Here is a 21,017-nt window from a genome sequence, read left to right as displayed (position 1 = left end):
CTACAAAATGTAGCTGAATTATTAGTTGAATTATATGTAGTGGCGCTACTCCCCAAGTATGTGTAGTGTAATACCTTATGTGGCATGGTGACAGGGAGTGATATAGGCTAGGAGCAGATAGGAATTAAAACATGAAGGAAAACATTATCTGTAACTTTAATTCATCAGTAAATTCATATTGAAATACACTGGCTGCTGCTAAAACTGCTTTCTGGGTCCAACTGTTGAATCTGTTTTCGAAGTGTGTTTCTTTCGGTCACTGTCACGATAAGCAAGTGCAAGATACATTTCCATGGGAGCACAGTCTTGCGAGTTTGATGTTGTGTTTGTACATTTCTGCTGCGTACAGCATCAGAGCACCTTTGCCATCACCAGTAAACGGGATCAGTGCTGGAGTAGCAGTCTCGCGAGAGCTAATTTATTTCGTGTTTTATCTTTTGTATTTATTCAGCGAAATAGCACAGTAATTAGGACGAAGTTCCCCGCATAAGGTTTGCTTGTAGAAATAAATGGTTGTACTTTATATGATAGAACAAATGCTACATTTAAAAAACAAATAAACGAACTGGAGTAAGCACCAATAGGAAGGCTGGTGGTGCTGAGATTATGCTAATATTGGCCGCAAAGCATTTTCATCAAATAAGCAGAGGATCTTGATGTTTCATGACATGTGCGTATATATAACGATAGGCATACAAAATATAAACTTTTGGATGGTGCTGACGTGGACTTAAAATTCGAAATATATCAATATCGTCTAAAACAAAATGTTTTAACCATGTAACCATGACCTAAAATGACTTGCCACGCATACTTGACCATCGCTGCCATGTTGTCAATCCATCGTCAGTGAGGTATATCCTTACCTGTTACTTCAGAAATGAAGTATCAGAACGTGATGAATGGAGATAGATGAGAAATGATTATTCTCACCTGGTCCTCGGAGAAACGCAACACTCCGAGGATTCTATTCTGATTAATTGACGACGTAAGACGTTTTGTTAAATTAAAGTCACAAGTTCTAAAACGGTTGTTATTTTTCGCAATAGTTTATAATAAATAAATACTAACGCAGTGCCCGGTACATCTAGCCAATTCTAGCGAACTGATTTGAAAACTTGATGACTTCCGCCCATGCACACAGATAAGATTCCCTAAAAACACGCCATTTCGAAACGGCTAGTGACTTTTTTTTGTAGCAGGTTGTAATTTACGCAGCAGGTTTGGAGAATTAAGTTATGGGAAATAGTACTGACATCTCAAATTCGTCAGAAGGCAAAAATAATGTCATTTGTGAGATATTGATAAACAATATGCAATACATGTATGTGCTGACGAGGTGGCCGAGTGGTTAAGGCGATGGACTGCTAATCCATTGTGCTCTGCACGCGTGGGTTCGAATCCCATCCTCGTCGGTGGAAGAGATTTTGTCCTGGATGTGAGATCTGGAATTGTAGTTTGTTTTCGTTTCACATTGCATTTGTTAATGTTACGTATAGCTCAATTTCTAAACGAGTATTTAGGGAAATTGCAATGTAATTCAATGTAGGCCTCAAAACCTTTATAAATCAGGTACATTTTCTATATTTGACTACGGCAGTTACAGGACTGGGTCATAGCGATACAATTGAAATGCAGACGGCTACTTTATTTCGTGACCTGTAATAAATAACATTATATTAATAAATATAGACTGAATTACGCTATAATGTCGTAAAATTTAAATAGATGGACAGCGTACAAAGAACATTTTGCTTCTTTTTTTTACCAGTGGTGCCGTGGCTTAGTTGGTTAAAGCGCCTGTCTAGTAAACAGGAGATCCTGAGTTCGAATCTCAGCGGTGCCTTTTACAACATTCTGTTGCTAAATTAGTCATTTTTAGGTGCTTTGAAGTATACACTAGTTATATTCCTACAGTCGCTGTTATATGTATTCCACCATGTTTACATGTTACTGAACGAACAAACTCTCACAGAATTAGATGTTCATCTATGATTCTCAAACGTCAAATTTCGAAGTGTTTAAGGTTAAATTTAGGCACTAACTCCGGATTTTTAAGGTTAAGTTTAGGCATTAACTCCGAATGGTTAAGGTAAGTAAGGGTTAAGATTTAGGTTTAAAACAAAAATATTAAAAAACGACTTTCTATCACTGGATTCGAACATACAACCGGAAACAGCTGCTTACCCCAGCAAAAACAAAACCTACTCAAAATAACACACTGCTAACACCAATCTCCCGATGTCCTCGGACATGTAATGGCGGTCGAGTAATGACTTGAATCACGGGTGACCTGGCCTAAAAACTCAAATGGCAGCGGTGGGATTCGAACCCACGCCTCCTGAGAGACTGGAGCCTAAATCCAGCGCCTTAGACCGCTCGGCCACGCTACCTTACAGAAACTTAGGAGGAATGTTTTTCAAAACACAAGTCATAGTCAGCTAGCTACATGATAGGGTAATCATTTTTGTGTTGCTTCATTGTCCTGCTAATTACTCTAGCTAGCATTAGTTTGTAGAAACAGCATCCAAATCTAAAATCTAAAATTGCACACACAAAAAAGTGGTACTATTCCTACACATTGTAAATCTACAAAACAGACTGTCAAGATAGATCGTTTAATTTATAGTTTCAGTTCTCACCGCTGGAGGGCGACCTTTTACCACAAACAATTTCAAATGGGACGTGACACTTAATTTTTGTTAATATTAATTGATAACAGACACACACGTTGAATACAATATATTATACATTGCTCACAGTCTGACCTGTATTTGGTAAATGACCTTCTGTTGTATTGCAGTACTAATGTGTTATGTTTGTGCTTAGATAAACAAAACAAAAAACTGTCTACTGGGGGTCAGGTGCTGGGTCGGAATAGTGGTAAGGGTCAAAAAGGTCACGTCCCCAATCATAAGGGTCAGAAGGTGCTACTGTCTCCTCGGTGGCCATTTCTTCTTCTTCTTCCTCCTCCTCCTCCTCAACAGGGGCCACCACAACAAGTGGGAAAGTAGGGGGTGGTGGTGGTGGCTCAGTCACCTGGACAGAGCGAGGTGGGTGATCGATCAGGCAGTCAGGGTCCCAGTAAGGGTCGCAGTCATACTCCATCCCTTTAATGACAATGGGAGAAGGAGGTGGGAGAGACTTCTTAGGAGGGGGTGGAGGTGGGGGAGGTGATTCAACAGCTGGCTCCGCAGGTCCGGCAGCGGCTATGACCACCTTGCCGGTTTGGGGTTTGCAGGTAGGGTTGTAGCGTGGGTCACAGAGGACTGGGATGGCCCCTGCAGGCAGGTAAACGATGTGAGCTTTACAAAGGGGGTCTTTGGGGTTACACAGATAAAGGACATCAGCCTCAGTTAGAGAAAGTGATGCTGGTGTAGTAGGAGGGGGCTGAGTGGTAGGAGGCACTGTGGTGGTGGTGGTAGGAGCTGCGGTGGTAGGTGGAGGGGTTATCACACCCAGGGCATTCTGGTAGCTGGAGGCGTCTGGCCCGTAGACCTGCTCCAGGTGACGCATCTGCTGATACAGTATCCTGATCTTGTCAATCTCATACAGCTGGGAGAAATGGAGAGAGAGAGATCCACACAGGATTTGAGAATGAGAGGGAGGGAAAGAGAAAATAAGTAATCAGATTGGTTGAGGGATGGACAGATGACAAGAACCTGAATTAAATATGGTTTAAGATTCATTATAATGCTGCAATAAAATTAAAATAAATCTCTCTCATGATGTGATCCCTTTACTCACTCCTTCAATATGGCCTATGCTGTTGTAGAATTTGTAGTAGGACTGGAAATCAGGCGTGCCGCGGTGCCACTTGGGGTCCGGGTTGACGTTCCGTTTGGAGCGTGACTGAGACAGGAAGCCATGAGCCTGGGCAGAGTCGATGCTGACCTCCCCTACAGCTGCATTTAATGACAGGAATCATGGTGAGAGAGAGGGTGGATGGAGACAAAACATTTAAGCAAAATAATTAGAAAACCTCTTTCTTTCTCACACGCGTGAACAATCTCTCTCTCTCACACACACACACACACACACACACACACACACACACAAATCAAAGAGTAGGCTACCCAGTAAAACAAGCATGTACCGATGTTGTATTTTCTAATATTAGGGTCATTCCACGAAATGAGTGCCTTTTGCATCCCTTTGATATTTTAAGTAGAAAAATATATCGAATTTTAAACGCCTGCTATATTAAATGAAGTGCATTTTAATATAGACCACATGGAGAATTCAATAAATCTGATTTTGAATACGAAAAAGCATTTAGCATTTTGACATCCCTCCATCAACCCTGTGTTACTTCTAGGAAGATTTTAACCCATTTAATCCCCAAAGTTTCACCATCTTTGTAAAGCCCTAGTTATTTTTTTGCTTTGACAAAGTTATTTCTGAAGATTATTATTCATTTCATGTGATTAGTGTTCATTTACGTTTTTCCCTCATTTTATAAGGTCAACCCTGTTTTGTAAACTGAACTCTCGTTTTAATATGGTGAAACATTTTCTTATTTTTTCAAAAGAAACTTTGAACATCTAATAGTCAAATCATAGTGTAAATGCAGGTGAGCTGTTTTGGCCATTTTCTGGTGTTTTGTGGTGGAAAACTGAGGGTGTCAAGCTTAAAACACATCAACCCTGTTACCCATAGATAGACAGGCTAGAAATGTTTTAACAATTTCATTTTTTTTGTGCAGCTTGCAGTCAATGGCTACTTTATTTAGCACTTAAAAGGCACTAAGTCTTTCAACCTTTTGAGATGGGAAAATGTGTTTTTTAAATTAAGTTGAATATGTGCTCATTATGACAGAACGTTCCAATCAAAAGTTTTTTGACCAAGTTACACTTCTCAAAATGCACACAATTGGTGGAACGACTCATTACCTCTAGCCTTCAGAGGTGTAGCATCCAGCAAACCTGCAGAGAGGGATCAGGGGTAGAGGAAACAAACAGGGTCAGAGGAGGAGAGGTGGCTTTTGCTCCGGAAATATCTGCACTCAGAACTTTATGAAAACAATATAACATTTTCTATTTCATAAAAATCTCTTTGCATTATCACTTGCATCTACTGAAAGAATCTTACTTTTGCAATAGAAAGATAATACCCCATTCCATAGGCTATATTTAGTTGCCATCCAGGCATAAATGTTGGTTTAATGTGGAAACAGACCTGGCAGTAGGCAGCATAGTGTCCCCGTCAGGAGAACCTGAACAATCATCCTTGCGCCCTGGAGAACACACAGGAAGAAGCATGACTGGCGTAAAATACAGCTTGAATTGTTTTGATTATAGAACACACTAACATGCTCACCCAGTAGAGTTGTACTGGCATACAGACCAGCTGCATGTGCCAGGATGATCAGAGATAAACTGACAATTCACAATGCTCCAGTTCATCTCATATTTGAAACTACGTCAACATTAGCCTGTACTACCTGCATAAAATAGCTAATCTAGATGACTTCACAACAAGATTTTAATTTACCCCATGAATCACTTCAATCATCATTGTTGTCCTTATAACAGATTAATTACATTACACAGGAGCCTAAACTGGAATATAAAGATTTTCCCACTTCACTACAGAAAAGGCTGTTTTAGGTACGCAAATCAACCTTTCCCAATAATGATAAATATATGAATTGAATTAACCTAGCCAGGCCTCTTGACCACCCTAATGATCAAAGTATTTATCATATTAAGTACATCATCTGCAAATCATATTCTTACTTACCTGTACTTGGATCTCTTCACAGTCTAGTATCAGCCAGACAACTTTACAGTTCATAAATACTGTACTCAACACCACTCATAATTTGGGTGCTTTCCATTGGATATTGACCCCAAGTAACTCCACCCCTTGCACCTCCACCATCATTTTCTTCTTGATATGTGGAAATGATTAAAGCGCTCATTAAGCACTATTATAAGTGCGTACACAAGTGTAATAAAGTCAAACTTCAAATGAAATCCAACGCGCTGTACAATGGTGACATCCAGGCACCCGCTGAAGGCTGAAAACGTGCATGGGGAGGCAGGGTTCCTTGATGTTATGGCCCCACTCCAGCAGCATATGGTCCTGTTAGAAATACTCAGAAGAAGATCTCAACTCACAAATACATTGTTGGCCACCCCTTTATGTCATATCACTACCAGTATGGTATGGCATGAACCTCATCACCTGACGCATGCATGTAGGTCAAATTTGTTCATACATTTCCCAATACAGAAAACTTTCCCAAGTTTTTCAAAAAGGTTGAATACAGCCATTTTTATCTCAATATCAAATCATTTCTGGGTAAGAATTAAGTATCTTACTGTGATTCTTTTTGACCATTTTAATTTAAAACAAACAAAAACAGCTTCTTAGCAAGCAATTTCTCAAGCAAGAATTTTGGTAGGACTGTCAGGGAGTGTTCTGAGTGGGGAGGGAGAAACGGAAAATGAGCTGTTATTAGCAGAGAGGGTTGGAACCATCTTTCTATTTGGTCTATTAACTCATTTGCCGCATGGTGATGTCACCATGGAAGGCCAAGACTCCCTTCCACCATGACATTTCAGACAGTCTTTTCAAACAGCTCAAACAACAGGGATTTATCATTATTTTCACAATTTCACATATTATTGCAACCTCATAGTATGAAAATATTTTTAACACACAAGAAAATCGTGTTTTTGACTGCACTGGTCCTTTAAGCTCTGTTCAGATGTGTGTTGGACTCCAAAGGGGGTAATACACAACAGCTATTTTCCTGACGAAACCTGGTTGAACGGCAAAAGTAACCCTTTCTCACAAAACAGATGGAGTTTTCCGTTTTAACTTCTGTTACTTGGCAAATTAAACATTTGGTTGGGGGTACGGTTGACTTCTGTTTCAGTAAATACTGCTTAAAAATTATATCAAAACCTCTCTTTACCACCTTGTGACTAGAAATGACAACACCTGCGTTTCTTTGATGGTCAAGTAAATATTTAAGACAGGCTAACAGTACATCGAACATAACCACATAGCACCCATATATATCATCAGTAACAGTTTGCACGGTCAGACAGTCAAATTCTATGGCTCTAGGTTATGTTTCTTTTTTACCCTTCCTTTGGGGAATTTAGCCAGAACACCGGGGTTCACACCCTTACTCTTACGATAAGTGCCATGGGCTCTTTAGTGACCACAGAGAGTCAGGACATCCGTTTAACCTCCGACCCGAAAGACAGCACCCTACACAGGGCAGTGTCCCCAATCACTGCCCTGGGGCATTGGTAGAAAGGAGTCTACATGAGAGAAATGAGCATAGAAGGATACACACACACACACAGCAAGCTTCTGTCAAATTGCTGTCAGAAATGACATTGCGCTACTTTACGATCACCCTGAGGGAGACAAATATCACAGAAAAGCATTGTACCGCTGTGATCTTTAAGGAAAATACAGGTACCTTGTCATCATGTTCTCCACCGGGAATTGAGAAAGCAGTGAATCACTACCCTTCATAAACCAGACAGGCGCCGTGGCAAGGGGCCTCCTTGTTTACTTCTTTACTTTGATAACACAGTCACTACAATCTAAAACACATAAAATTAGTATTAGGCCTATTTGTAAACCTATAGAAATTATTCTTAAAAAATGTATTTTTACATGAATGGAAAAGCGGGACTGAGGGGTGGCAATATGTCAGTAAGGGACTTCATCTGGGTTGTAGTCGTGGCAGAGGCCCCCTGAACAGGCAAGAGACGCACTTTAAGGAGGCGGAGGCGTCTCAGAGAGGTGCTTAAAACAGGTGTGAGGGGGGTGGGGTAGGAATCTGAGATATGCACTGAAACAGTGGGGAGAACCTGACAAGAAACATTCTCACCATAATAATCATATATAATATCCTGTAATGATACAGCAGAGGATTATAAACCACTTTCATGGCCAACCTGTCCTAACCAGTATATCCCCCACCCCCTTCAAAAAACAACCATTCCAAGGAAATGTTTGGGGCGTATATTAAGACAACATACTACCATTATATGGCAGACAGTGGAGATTACTAATATATACTTTTGTGATAATACTGTTAAAAGGTAGTCTTTTCCAGTCGTGTGTCTTTGATACCTCTACAATGCTTCACATTAGGGATAAAACACTGTGGGCAATAGTATTTGGGGTTTTAGGCTGGGTATCTGTAAAGCACTTTGTGACTGCTGATGTATATTAAAAGCCCTTTTTTAGATTTGATTGATAGATATAAACATCAATATGGAATTAAGTTCAAAATATGTTATTCGTCACTGGCCTTACAAGTTGGGATGTTGTAGCAAGGAGACTGCTATCCTCCTCAAGAACAAGGGAATAGATTGGTATTGCGAAAACTTTGGTTAGTTGTCAACGTAATAATAAGTGCTACTTTGATTTACGAGTCAACGTTCAAAGCTGTATTATTACAAAATACCTTCCAGCTACAGTCGAGTTCACGTCATACTTCGACAACACCTGGGGTGGTAAACTACAACTAGACAGAGTCTCAATGCAAGATGGATAGGGTCTGAACAAACACTTTATTTCTCACTTCTTCATCCAAACATACACTTCACATTTCTAATACCTTGTGTAGTGTTTGTCATGTGATCTTCCAATCTTCCACTAAACTCCTATCTGTATGAGTTTACGGGCCTGTTTGCGCTGTCCCTTCCCATGTTTGTCACATGCTTCGTAAACAACAGCTGTAGTTCCGCTCCAGTGGTCGCGCTAGGCCAGTGCTGTCAGACCGAGACAAGTGCAATGCCCCTTAAGATTGCTGGCAATTGCCCACGACTCCGCCTCTCAACACAAGCTAGTCTTAGTGGCCCTATTTAGAATGTAAAACCACATAGAAGCATAGCATATGATCAGCAACTAGTTGCACTAAATTCCAACAAATTAGACTAAACAGAAATGACTGCTGGGATGTTCACACTAGAGATCCCTGGCAATGTTATTTGCGGCAACTGTGACTAAGGAATTCTTACCCTCTGGTGGAACTGGCTGAGTGGTACACCTTATGAGTCAGAAAATGCTGGTTTTGCAGTAGGTCTGATGAGTTTATCTACTTGCACAAATAGCACTTTGGACACCAAGGGGCATAATGAACTAGTTCAATGGATGCCATCAATTCCAGAAAATATGTAATTGGGCAAATAGAATGAAGTAGACTTCTTGTTGGATGACCACGTCAGAGTTTAGCAGATAGGACATCTGCTTTGTGACAGAAGTGCTCACATTGAGGTAGGTATAGGGAATAACCATTACCTGCACTGTAAGCACTTTATTACACAGTAGACAAGCTCCCCACAAAGCACCAACACACAGAACATTCTCAGTAAATCTTGTGAAGCATCAGGGGTCTCCACACATTCATTCAATGAAATGTAATTAGGGGGTGAAGTGTTAAAAAGATTAAAGGAAATGTTTTATGTATAGACTCTTCCAATTTTCCACAGTCCACAACCCTTACGGATGGTCAATTTGAACCAATCCTAGGGATCTGAACCCATGCATCAAGTTGGCAGATACAGGGCCTTCAGAAAGTATTCACTCACACCCCTTGACTTTTTCCACGTATTGTGGAAAACGTATTGTTGTGAATTTAATATGGATAAAATTGAGATTTTGTCGTCACTGGCCTACACACAATACCCAATAATGTCAACGTGGAATTATGTTTTTTGAAATGTCTTGAGTGAATAAGTATTGAACCCCTTTGTTATGGCAAGCCTACATACATTCAGGAGTAGAAATGTGCTTACTTCTTAGGGATAGGGGGCAGTATTTTCACGTCTGGATGAAAAGCGTGCCCAAAGTAAAGTGCCTGTTACTCAGGCCCATAAGCTAGGATATGCATATAATTAGTAGATTTGGATAGAAAACACTCTGAAGTTTCTAAAACTGTTAGAATAATGTCTGTGAGTATAACATAACTGATTTGGCAGGCAAAACCCCGAGCACAATCCATCCAGGGAAACATTTTTTTGAGGTCATTGTGTTTTCCAATGAATTTCTATGGGAAACCTAATTTATTAGGACCCAGATTGCAGTTCATATGGCTTCCACTAGATGTCAACAGTCTTTAGAAATTGGTTGATGTTTTTCTTTTGAGAAATGAAGAAGTAGTGCTGTTCTTTGTACGTGTCACTCGGAAGGTCTCTAGTATTTTGATGCGCGTGAACAGGAGCGTGCTCCATGTTATTTTTCTTCGGTATTGGAAACAGATTATCCCGTCTTAAATTTTATTGATTATTTACATTTTAGGATACCTGAGGTTGGATTAGGAACGTTGTTTGAAATGTTTCGACCAAGTTTATAGGTAAGTTATTAGATACTTTGTAGTCATGTTGGGCGAGTTGGAACCGGTGTATTTCTGAATCAAACGCGCTAAATAAATGGACCTTTTGGGGATATAAAGAAGGAATTTATCCAACAAAACGACCATTCATTGTGTCACTGAGACATTTTGGATTGCAAAAAGATCATATTCAAAGGTAAGGCATTTATTATATCGTTATTTCTGACTTTTGTGTCACACCTGCCTGGTTGAAAATGATTTTCATGTGTTTGTTTGCGGGGCGCTGTCCTCAGATAATCACATGGTGTGCTTTCGCCATAAAGCCTTTTTGAAATCTGACACTGCGGCTAGATTAACAAGGAGTTAAGCTTTATTTTGATGTATTACACTTATATTTTCATGAATGTTGAATATTAATATTTCCGTAGTTTGAATTTGGTGCTCTGCAATTTCACCGGATGTTGTCAAATCTATCCCGCTAACGGGATTGGCGCGTTAAGGGACCACTAAGAGGTTTTAACAAGTCACACAATAAGTTGCATGATAGTGTTTAATAAGTATTGTGGAGTACAATAAATATTGTTTAACATGATTTTTGAATGTCTACCTCATCTCTGTACCCCACATACAGATAATTGTAAGGTCCTTCAGTCGAGCAGTGATTTTCAAACACAGAATCAACCACAAAGACTAGGGAGGTTTTCCAATGCCTCGCAAAGAAGGGCACCGATTGGTAGATGGGTAAAAAAAAAAAAAAAGCCTACATTCAATATCCCTTTGAGCATTGTTTAGTTATTAATTACACTTTGGATGATGTATCAATACACCCAGTCACTACAAAGATACAGGCGTCCTTCCTTTAGTTGCCAGAGAGGAAGAAAACCATTCAAGGATTTCACCATGAGGCGAATGGTGCCTTTAAAGAGGAACTGAAAGTGTTTTAACTACATTTCAGCAATAAAACAAAACAGACAATCATAATACCAGTCAACAATATCCAATTCCCAGTTGATGCTACAAAACCAACTTCATAAGAGGTTTTAAAAATACATTATATTTGACTAAAAATTCCATGACGTACAGTAGGGCACTGTTGGCAGAATAGATGGATGCAGTTCAATGCATGATTAATATAATTCACCAATACATTTCTTGGTAGTCCAAAAAATATTCCTGTCGGGTTGTAAATCACAGCTGGCCTGATACATTGTTTGCTGCCTTCACCTATTTGGGATGCACGGTTTCAATGACTCAATATTTTGGACAAAAACGGACAAATGTAACTAAGCCTGGGATTGTCAATACAATGAAACTAGCAAAGGCCATGATCACAAGTCATTCATGTGGCTAATAGGCTAGCATATATATTTATGTATCTATTTATTTAGCAACCTAAACACACAGAGCCTAACTTTAGCTAGCGTAGCACCACGTATCATCGGCATATTCAACAGCGTTTAAGAAATACATTACCTTCAATAGTGTTGTGATCTTGTGATCAAGCCATCAATGTTTTGTGATTTTTTATGTCATGAATTTCAGTGGAAATAACATTACTACTATAAGCTTTTTGATAAGCGGTTTACCACCCCCCAAATCCCATATTATTGGCATATGGTCCCCAGTTATTGGCCACCTTACTATTTTGTTCAATTACAAGATACAGTGAGGCAAAAAATGTATTTAGTCAGCCACCAATTGTGCAAGTTCTCCCACTTAAAAAGATGAGAGAGGCCTGTAATTTTCATCATAGGTACACTTCAACTATGACAGACAAAATGTGGAAAAAAATCAAGGGGTGTGAATACTTTCTGAAAGCACTGTATGTCCCACAGATTGAAATAGACTGCTCCAGGCCAGGTGCAGGTACTGGGGAAATAATATTGTATCCACAACATTGGGCATGTTTAGGTCTGAATAGCATTTAATGAGACCACAATCTCAAAGAACCTTAATAATAAAACATTCATTGTAAAAAAAATGTTGTAGCCATGACCCTGGCTTGAACTAATTGGGGTGGGGGGTTGGTTAGAGGTTGATTGTAAAACAAGCGTTTCACACACGTGACCCTCCCCTCCCTCTCGCATATATCTACCTGACAGTCATGTAGTAATAAATGTATGCGCTATGCAACCTTATTAGAGCGCCAGTATATATATTTCAGAAAAGCTAGCTGGTTTCGAATAAATAGGTTTCAGTGAGCAGTCAATTATTTGCCAACACACTGATTGTGAAAGTACACTTCTAAAATGAGGTAATAGATTACACATGACAGATAAAACAATATAGCTAGCGTTAGGTAATTTTTGCTAGATGAAATCAACCTGGTGATGCACTTTCAGACCTAAACAAACGTTGGGATTATTGAGATTTGTCCTTACAAATTCAGCTAACATTTGTGCCACTTTCTTCAGGGGTAGCTATTTAACGTTACCCTCCTAGCTCAGAGATCCCTTTGTTGTGTAGCTAGCTAGCTAACGTTAGCCAGATGGATAGTGGCGCGTTTAGGTTTACACGCATGATACAACCAAGTTGTGGACAAGCTCCATAGCTCAAATTGTCTAAAGACTTGAGCATGCAAACAATTTAGTTTGATGATCAAAGCAACATCGAGGCAACAAAAACAATCGAAAATAGGCGCGCATGCCAAACCAAAAACAATTCGTTACTAACCTTTAACTTGACTTAAAAACGCAGACTTTGTCGCCGTTTGTGCGGCTCACTTCTTTACAAGCCCAAATTCCACGTTCTTCACAGAACCATTCACACAATCGCTCCAACAGCCGCTGTTTTGGTAAACAAAGAAGCACATGGCTTCACAACCATAGCGATATTCGTATTTTCTTCCGCTCATCAAATAGCTAGTACCTGCACTCTAAATGTTTTTGACCTTTCAGACATCTCAAAACATGTTGCTCTAGTGAAACTTCCATACTTTATCAACGAAACAATACATTTTTACTTGCAAAAATATGAAAGTCTTCAACATGCTTTTTCCATGTTGCAAAACAGGAATGTATTCATTACTCAGATTCCGTTGCCAAACATTTGGCAACAGAAACCGTTTACTTCAAACGGAAACGATAGTTTATATTGGGTCAAATGCAGGTAAACCCCTCCCGGTTCCGTCCGACGTTGTTTGCTTCCGTTTGGTTCCTAAAGTAAATGGTATAATGTTTCCGTTGCAAAACCAACAGACAAAACGTTTTGCAACAGAATTAGCGTGATGAATTACACCCCAGGGCGAGCAGTGAGTCGTCCGCAGAGATCCCTGCCCGCACGTACAGGATGGATCTTGAGGGGATTTGATTAATGTCACGGTGCACTTAATCGAACTTCCTCAGAGTGACGCATAGGGTCACTAACTACGTACAACACTTCGATTGTACTTTTTAAAATCAATTTTATCCCTCGCGGGTCATCCCCTAATAACAATATATCATTCCCAAATAATGTTCTTAACCCATTTTAGAGGTTCAAATGTATTGGGACAAAGGTATGTCTATTAAAGTAGTATTTGGTCTCATATATGTAGTCCGTAATGACCTCATCAAGTTTGTGCTCTTTGTTTTGGTTGAGTTTCACATTATTTTGTGAAGATAATGGTAAATTATGTCCTTTTGGAGTCACTTTTATTGTAAATAAGAAACACTTCTACATTAAAGTGGATGCTACCGTGATTATGGATAATCCTGAATGGGGGGGTATTTGGGCATCTATAACTTTCTCACTCATCATTATTCAAAATGAATTTAGGACTATCCGTAGTCATGGTGGCATCCACATTCTGTAAGGTTCTGTATTTATTTTCTTAGTCAACCTTGTGTTCTGTTTCTTTGTGTTCTTGAACTTAGCCCTGTCTTTCATTTTTGTTAATTGATTTCACCTGTGTTAGTTACTCACCTGGTCTCATCAGCTCCTTATTAGTTCGATTCATTCTGTTTGTGCCTTTGTGAGGTATTGTTCGTTTTGACTCTACTAAACCTTTTCCTAGCGCGTTTGTGAGACCCAGTTACAGCATTCAGTCCTAGTTTTGATTCGCCTGCCTGTGTATGGCCATTGCCTGCTTTCTGCGAATGTGTAATAAACACCTGCTGCCCTCTGCATGTGAATCTACACCTTTTTCTCCCTGAGTATTCATTACACATTCATGTAGGAGTGTTTAGAAACATAATTTTCTTATATATGCCAAAATGACCATTTCTATTGGGCACAAAATCATCTGAAACACAACCAAAACAAACAGTAAATGAATGCAACATATTTGTGGAGTCACAAGCTTGATGTAGTCATTGCGTACTATGAATATGGGAACAAATACTTCACTTTTTACTACTTTACTGAAACACATTTGTGAGTTTGTCACAATACTTTTGCTCCCCTAAAATGGGGGGGGACTATGTACAAAAAGTGGTGTTATTTCTAAACGGTTCACCCAATATGGATGGAAATACCCCCACAATAAACCTGATGGTCTTCTCTTTAACCCCATAGTCATTGTTTGATTTCAAACCAACATTTTTGAAGTATAGAACCAAAAGAAGAAATGCTTTACTGTCCCAATAATTACGAGGGCACTGTATATTTACAGTTTGGGAGTGTGTGATATGGGGGTTGGAGACATGTTGATTATGACATTACTAAGAAAAACGTATATCAACAATGGCAGCACTGAGCCTTGCTGTTGAAAAAAAAACACATCAGTGTCCGACTTTCGGCTGTAGCATATGCATTTCACTCCCCGATTTCACTCCTCGACTGTAGTCTGCAGTCGGGTGCTTCAGCCTTACCATTCAAACATTCCCAATATTGTATCCTCTATACAGCTCGCCAGTTTAGTAGTCCTAAAAAAAGAGTTTCTTCGGCCATTCCTACGGGGAAAGAATAGTGTCTAAGGTCTGATGTTAACACAGGATTAGGAGATCTTATATGTTTTGATATGAGATAAGTCAGTTAATTGCAGTCCCTTAAAATACTAAGTACCTCTGGCACCTCTCTCATTTGCAAAATTACATTGTGGGGCACTTAAACATTTATTTTGTGAATCTTTCTTGGGCATACCAAGTGTTTGTTGTGTGAGATAATAGGATATAGGACAATAATGGTTTCTATATGTTACTTACTCATGAAAAATAGCTTTATAAGCCTGATTTTGGCCTCGTGTTCTTTCGTGCGCGCTTCATACCTGTGGGAAACAGTCAATGAGAATGATGACTCCAACATAGGCTACCCTCACTCGCCCACTATTCAATTAAGACTATTTTCGCAGATCATTTGTTTACCATTAGGCCTATAGTAGAGCGAAAGCGTGCAATGTATTCGACAAGTAATGCTAATCTAGTATACATATTTATTTTACTCCTTTTTCTCCCCAATTTCGTGGTATAGAATTGGTAGTTACAGTCTTGTTTTATCGCTGCAACTCCTGTATGGACTTCGGAGAGGCGAAGGTCGAGAGCCGTGCGTCCTCCGGAACACAACCCAACCAAACAGCACTTAATCCGGAATCCAGCCGTTGGAGGAATCACCGTACACCTGGCGACCGGGTCAGCGGGCACTGCTGCCGGCAGTGCGTGATGGGCCAAGGACATCCCTGCCTGCCCGCCAAACCCTCCCCGAACCCGGACAACACAGCTGGTTGCGACAGAGCCTGGACTCGAAACCAGAATCTCTAGTGGCAGTGCTTTAGACCACTGCGCCACTTGGTTGGCCCCAAGTAATGCTAATCTAATTAGAGGGGTCACAGCCAGCAGTCATAAACCCCGCCCATTTCTACAATTTATCTTCTTAAAATGTGATTTTAACCTAACCTTATACCTAACCCTAACTCCTAACTCTTAAATTAAGACCAAAATTCGAATTTGTGCTTTGATCAATTTTTACGATATATCCAATTTTGACGTTGTGGCTGTGGTAACTAGTGGAAACCTAGAGGCGCAGTTCTGAAATGTTTAAGAAATTCAAGAATAGTTTTTCCTTTTAATATCAGCCCTGCCTCAAATACATTTAAGTAATAAACATTTCAGAACCTGGACCAAAACTGGATTATGCCAGTGTAGTATACCAGAGGGAGGCAGAAGAAAACCGGAAGACTAGGGAATGTTTTGACTGATAGCAGAGATACTGCATATAATAACGAGATGATCTTGTCTCCTCCCCTACAAATGGGAGTCGTTGCCCCAAAGGCGGGAAGGCAGGTCGTCTGTTTATCGCGGCGTATTCCCGCGTGGGCCGATTTTGACTGGAGTGAACGTTTTTCTCGGCCAGAGTGACAACACACGACACACACACACACACACACACACACACACACACACACACACACACACACACACACACACACACACACACACACACACACACACACACACACACACACACACACACACAATAACATATGCACTATACATACACATTCATTTATTACTTTAGATATGTGGTGGAGAAGGGGGCTGAGGGCACACAGTGTGTTGTGAAATCTGTGAATATATTGTAATGTTTTAAAATTGTATTAACTGCCTTAATTTTGCTGGACCCCAGGAAGAGTGGCTGCTGCCAATGGGGATCCATAATAACTGCAAACTCAAAAGCCTGTAACAGAAAACTTGGACACGCAGGTTCGACTTCAAACAAGGAAGCAAAATATAATCCATTGTTCCACATTGTGGTAGGCGGTTTTAGCAACAGCAGTGCTGGACTGTGGTGACATGGATGATAGTTCTGATGGAATGGGTGGGATGATGAAAGTCATGGACCTGGATGGTCTGTGGTGAAAAGGAAAAGGGGAAAATGGCCCTACCATAAGCGCTGCTGACAGCAGTGGTACTTCTAGTGTTGAGGACGTGAAGAGGGTGAAGGAAGTGAAAAACAGAAGTAATGATGTGTCGGAGTGGAAAGTTATAATCGTGTTTGATGCGACCACGGGTCTCATCTACACCCTATTTGATTAACCAATGCTGTTAAGAAAGATATAGGGGAAGTCACATTAGCCCAGTTCATTGGTAATGGTATAATGTATATAATATATATGTATATAATATTTTGTTCTGACCATGTTCAGCAAGGGAAGATTCTGAACATGAAAACTCTCAATGGGAAGAAAATCACAAGTCATGTCCCTGGAGCTTCAGCTAAGTTGAGGAGGGTCATTTCTGGGGTTCTACTATCTATGTCCATAGAGGATATAAAATCAAATGTAGAGGGGGGCATAGTGGTTGAAGCCAAAATACTGTTCAGAAAGAAAATGCGGACCGAGCACGCCCCCATTCTCATCGACAGGGCTGTAGTGGAGCAGGTTGAGAGCTGCAAGTTCCTTGGTGTCCACATCACCAACACACTATCATTGTCTAAACACAATAAGACAGTCGTGAAGAGGGCAAAACAAAACCTATTATTCAGGAGACTAAAAATATTTGTCATGGGTCCTCAGATCCTCAAAAGGTTCTACAGCTGCACCATCGAGAGCATGGTTGTATCACTGTCTGATATGGCAACTGCACGGCCTCCGACCACAAGGCACTACAGAGGGTAGTGCGTACAGCCCAGTACGTCACTGGGGCCAAGCTCCCTGCCATCCAGGAACTCTATACCAGGCGGTGTCAGAGGAAGGCCCTACAAATTGTCAAAGACTCCAGCCACCCTAGTCATAGTCTGTTCTCTCTACTACCGCACAGCAAGTAGTACCGGAACACCAGGTCTAGGTCTAAGAGGCTTCTAAACAGCTTCTACCCCCAAGCCATAAGACTCCTGAACAGCCAATCAAAGGGATACCCAGACCCCTCTTTTACGCTGCTACTCTCTGTTTATTATCTATGCATAGTCACTAACTCTACCGACATGTACAGTGCCTTGCGAAAGTATTTGGCCCCCTTGAACTTTGCGACCTTTTGCCACATTTCAGGCTTCAAACATAAAGATATAAAACTGTATTTTTTTGTGAAGAATCAACAACAAGTGGGACACAATCATGAAGTGGAACGACATTTATTGGATATTTCAAACTTTTTTAACAAATCAAAAACTGAAAAATGGGGCGTGCAAAATTATTCAGCCCCCTTAAGTTAATACTTTGTAGCGCCACCTTTTGCTGCAATTACAGCTGTAAGTCGCTTGGGGTATGTCTCTATCAGACATACTGTTGCCTCTTCTTTGGATGCTGTTTTTACCAAAAATGAGATGCGTTCAGCCTTCATAGGCTTTGGAGATACAGCCCCATTTTGTGATCAGTTGTGCTGTAATGTTTAAGCATTTACCTGATGAGGTCATGCTTGTTCTCCTGGGATTATTTAATAAGATTTGGAGTGAGGGGGTTATACCTTCTGGTTGGAAACGTGCAGTAATATTACCTTATGTAAAGCCTGGTAAGAACGCTTCATGGTGCTGATAGTTATAGACCAATAGCACTGACCTCTAACTTGTGAAAAGATGATAGTCAATAGATTGTCATATTTCCTGGAGCATAGAGGTTTATTGAGTCAATGTCAAAGTGGATTCAGTAAAGGTAGATCTACTTTGGATGCATTAGTAAAGATGAGCAATGAAGTTGAAAAAACTCAGGTCATGAAAAAAGTGATGGCTACTGTTTTTTGTTTTTTTCATTTAAAAGGCCTATGACACTATGTGGAGAGAAGGCCTATTGATTGAGATGGAAAGACTTGGTATTGGTGGGAGATTATATAACTGGGTTTTGGTCCTCTCATTTAATCGCTCTTTTTGAGTTAAAATTGGATCCATTTTATCTGATGACTATGGAGTTGACAATTAAATTCCTCAAGGCAGTGCTATCAGTCCTATTTTGTTCAACATTATGATAAACGATGTGTTTTCAAATATAGGCAGGGGTATTGGGGCTTCCCTATATGCTGATGATGGAGCTATTTGGAAGAGGGGAAGGAATGTCTCTTGTGTGATCAAATCTTTTCAACAAGCTACAGTGGATGTTGAAAGATGGTCGATTGACTGGGGTTTTAAATTGTCTGTGGCAAAGTCTTGCTGTATATTCTTCTTGAAGATAAAAGTTGCTGATAATATACAGTTGTTTCTGTATGGACAGTCTATGGGGAGGGTTTCTAAGTACAAATATTCTAAGTACAAATATTCAATGAGTGATATACATGGAAAGATCATGTCATAAATGTTGAAACAAAGTGAAAGAAGTGGTGAATCTTATGCACTCGGTCTCTGGTTATGAATGGGGTGCTGACAGACAATCGTTGATGGATATTTATAGAGCTCTGATCAGGACAACAGTTGATTATGGATGTATAGTTTATGGAACAGCAGCACAGACTTGTCTTCAGAAGCTGGACAGGATCCAGTATACAGCTTTAAAGACATGTATTGGTGCATTTAAATCAACATCTGCATGTGCCTTACTAGTGGATGCAGGTGAGATGCCTTTGGATATATGGCTTAAAAACTTGTAATTAGCTTATTGGGTTAGGTTGAAAGGATGTGAGGTTGAGCATCCCACTGCTACTGTTCTAGATGACTGTTGGGAATATACTAGTAGACAAGGCAGTGGTTTTGGTTGGAAAGTTTGCTGATGAGAGTGGTTTGAGGGAGATGGAGTTTGGCCCTTCTGTTGTGATAGAGGATGTTCCTCCATGGTTACTCCCAGATCCTGTTGATCTAACCTTGGTAGAGAAAATGAAAGATTGGTCAGAAGTCAGTGATATAGGGAAACTGGTTGACAATTACCAGTGGCGACCCGTCATTCAGGGCAGTTTTGAGCTCTACATATTTGGCCTGTTTTGCATGATATTTTGGCATTAATACGTGTCACATATCAGTTTGCAAAAAAATATGGAACGTTGCACCGTGATTAGCAACGCCAAGTCGAAGGTAGAGCTCGAAAATTCTAGCTCCTTGGGTGCTGCCATAGAGTTACATTAGAAGTGCCCATCCAAGAAGGCTCAAGGTCATTGGCCACAGATAAAATGATGCCAAATCACTTTATATCTACAGTAGCTTTGATTGGACTGATCATGTCAACATCATACTTTCTAAATCTTAGCTAGCAGTCATCATCATGAATCAAGTCGACAATCTACTGACAAATCCTTTTTAATCCTTGTCATATGAAGAAAAATAATGAAGAGAATTTATAGATAAAATGTATCAGTGCTCACTGGCCATGGACATAAACATTACACAACAAGTTGGAAATCGCAAATTCAACAATGAGTGGTTTGGAAGGAATCAGTGGCTAAGTGCAAGCATTGCAAAGCAATCATTAGCCTGCTATTGAGTGGAGTGTTTGTGTGGTCCCAAGTCTAAGATTAAGGGTTTCTTTTCCTAGTTTAAAATGATAAACATTCAACATTGGCCATGCTGTCAATGGAGCATGATTTGTGCCGTACTCCAAACAACTGTTAACTCAGAACTGCAAAATCTGACTTAAGTGAGTTCAAGACAACTGGGAACTCGGGAAAATGAGCTAGGACTGGGAAAATACGTTTTGAGTTCCCAGTTGTCTTGAAAGCACCATAAATCCAGAGAATGGCAGATTTTGATGACAAAATTTGCCCACGAAGGACTGCCGCCAAGGTGAGTCCAAAAATGTATTGTATGGTGCTGCATAAATGATGTAATATGCCACTACTACACCCATTCTCTCAATTCCGCTTAAGACATTGTACATTGAACTCTTCATTACATTTGATTGGCAAGCATATGAATGGTTTGTGCCTGGAGTGCATGGTCG

At 40.2% G+C, this 21,017-nt stretch overlaps 1 protein-coding gene and 4 non-coding genes across 8 annotated transcripts; 3 read left to right on the top strand and 2 right to left on the bottom strand.

The window, feature by feature from the left end:
• The first annotated feature begins 843 nt into the window (after positions 1 to 843).
• LOC112231509 lies at positions 844 to 977 on the top strand. The gene has a single exon (XR_002950470.1). It is a non-coding gene; the product is annotated as a U8 small nucleolar RNA (small nucleolar RNA).
• Positions 978 to 1,333: 356 nt separating this feature from the next.
• On the top strand, positions 1,334 to 1,415 carry trnas-gcu. The gene has a single exon. It is a non-coding gene; the product is annotated as a tRNA-Ser (tRNA).
• A 357-nt stretch (positions 1,416 to 1,772) lies between these two features.
• Positions 1,773 to 1,846, top strand: trnat-agu. Its single transcript has one exon. It is a non-coding gene; the product is annotated as a tRNA-Thr (tRNA).
• A 465-nt stretch (positions 1,847 to 2,311) lies between these two features.
• trnal-uag lies at positions 2,312 to 2,393 on the bottom strand. The gene has a single exon. It is a non-coding gene; the product is annotated as a tRNA-Leu (tRNA).
• Positions 2,394 to 2,599: 206 nt separating this feature from the next.
• Positions 2,600 to 16,010, bottom strand: LOC112231364 (lysine-rich arabinogalactan protein 19). 4 transcript variants are annotated; one of them, XM_042311312.1, is made up of 8 exons: positions 15,714 to 16,010; positions 15,436 to 15,497; positions 15,103 to 15,183; positions 5,743 to 7,571; positions 5,179 to 5,236; positions 4,893 to 4,925; positions 3,748 to 3,905; positions 2,600 to 3,555 (listed from the first exon to the last, which is right to left on the bottom strand). In XM_042311312.1, the coding sequence occupies exons 4-8, from the start codon at positions 5,794 to 5,796 to the stop codon at positions 2,851 to 2,853; spliced, it is 1,008 nt and encodes a 335-aa protein (XP_042167246.1). In that variant the 5' UTR covers positions 5,797 to 7,571; positions 15,103 to 15,183; positions 15,436 to 15,497; positions 15,714 to 16,010; the 3' UTR covers positions 2,600 to 2,850. The 4 variants fall into 4 exon arrangements, with proteins under 4 accessions (XP_042167246.1, XP_024253862.1, XP_024253863.1 ...); XM_024398094.2 differs by lacking the exons at positions 15,103 to 15,183; positions 15,436 to 15,497; positions 15,714 to 16,010 and adding an exon at positions 12,986 to 13,948; XM_024398095.2 differs by lacking the exons at positions 5,743 to 7,571; positions 15,103 to 15,183; positions 15,436 to 15,497; positions 15,714 to 16,010 and adding an exon at positions 12,986 to 13,848.
• Positions 16,011 to 21,017: the final 5,007 nt, after the last annotated feature.

Source organism: Oncorhynchus tshawytscha, linkage group LG33 (assembly GCF_018296145.1).
Source record: "Oncorhynchus tshawytscha isolate Ot180627B linkage group LG33, Otsh_v2.0, whole genome shotgun sequence".
Lineage (NCBI taxonomy): Eukaryota > Metazoa > Chordata > Actinopteri > Salmoniformes > Salmonidae > Oncorhynchus > Oncorhynchus tshawytscha.
This window is presented reverse-complemented; position numbering and strand designations above follow the sequence as displayed.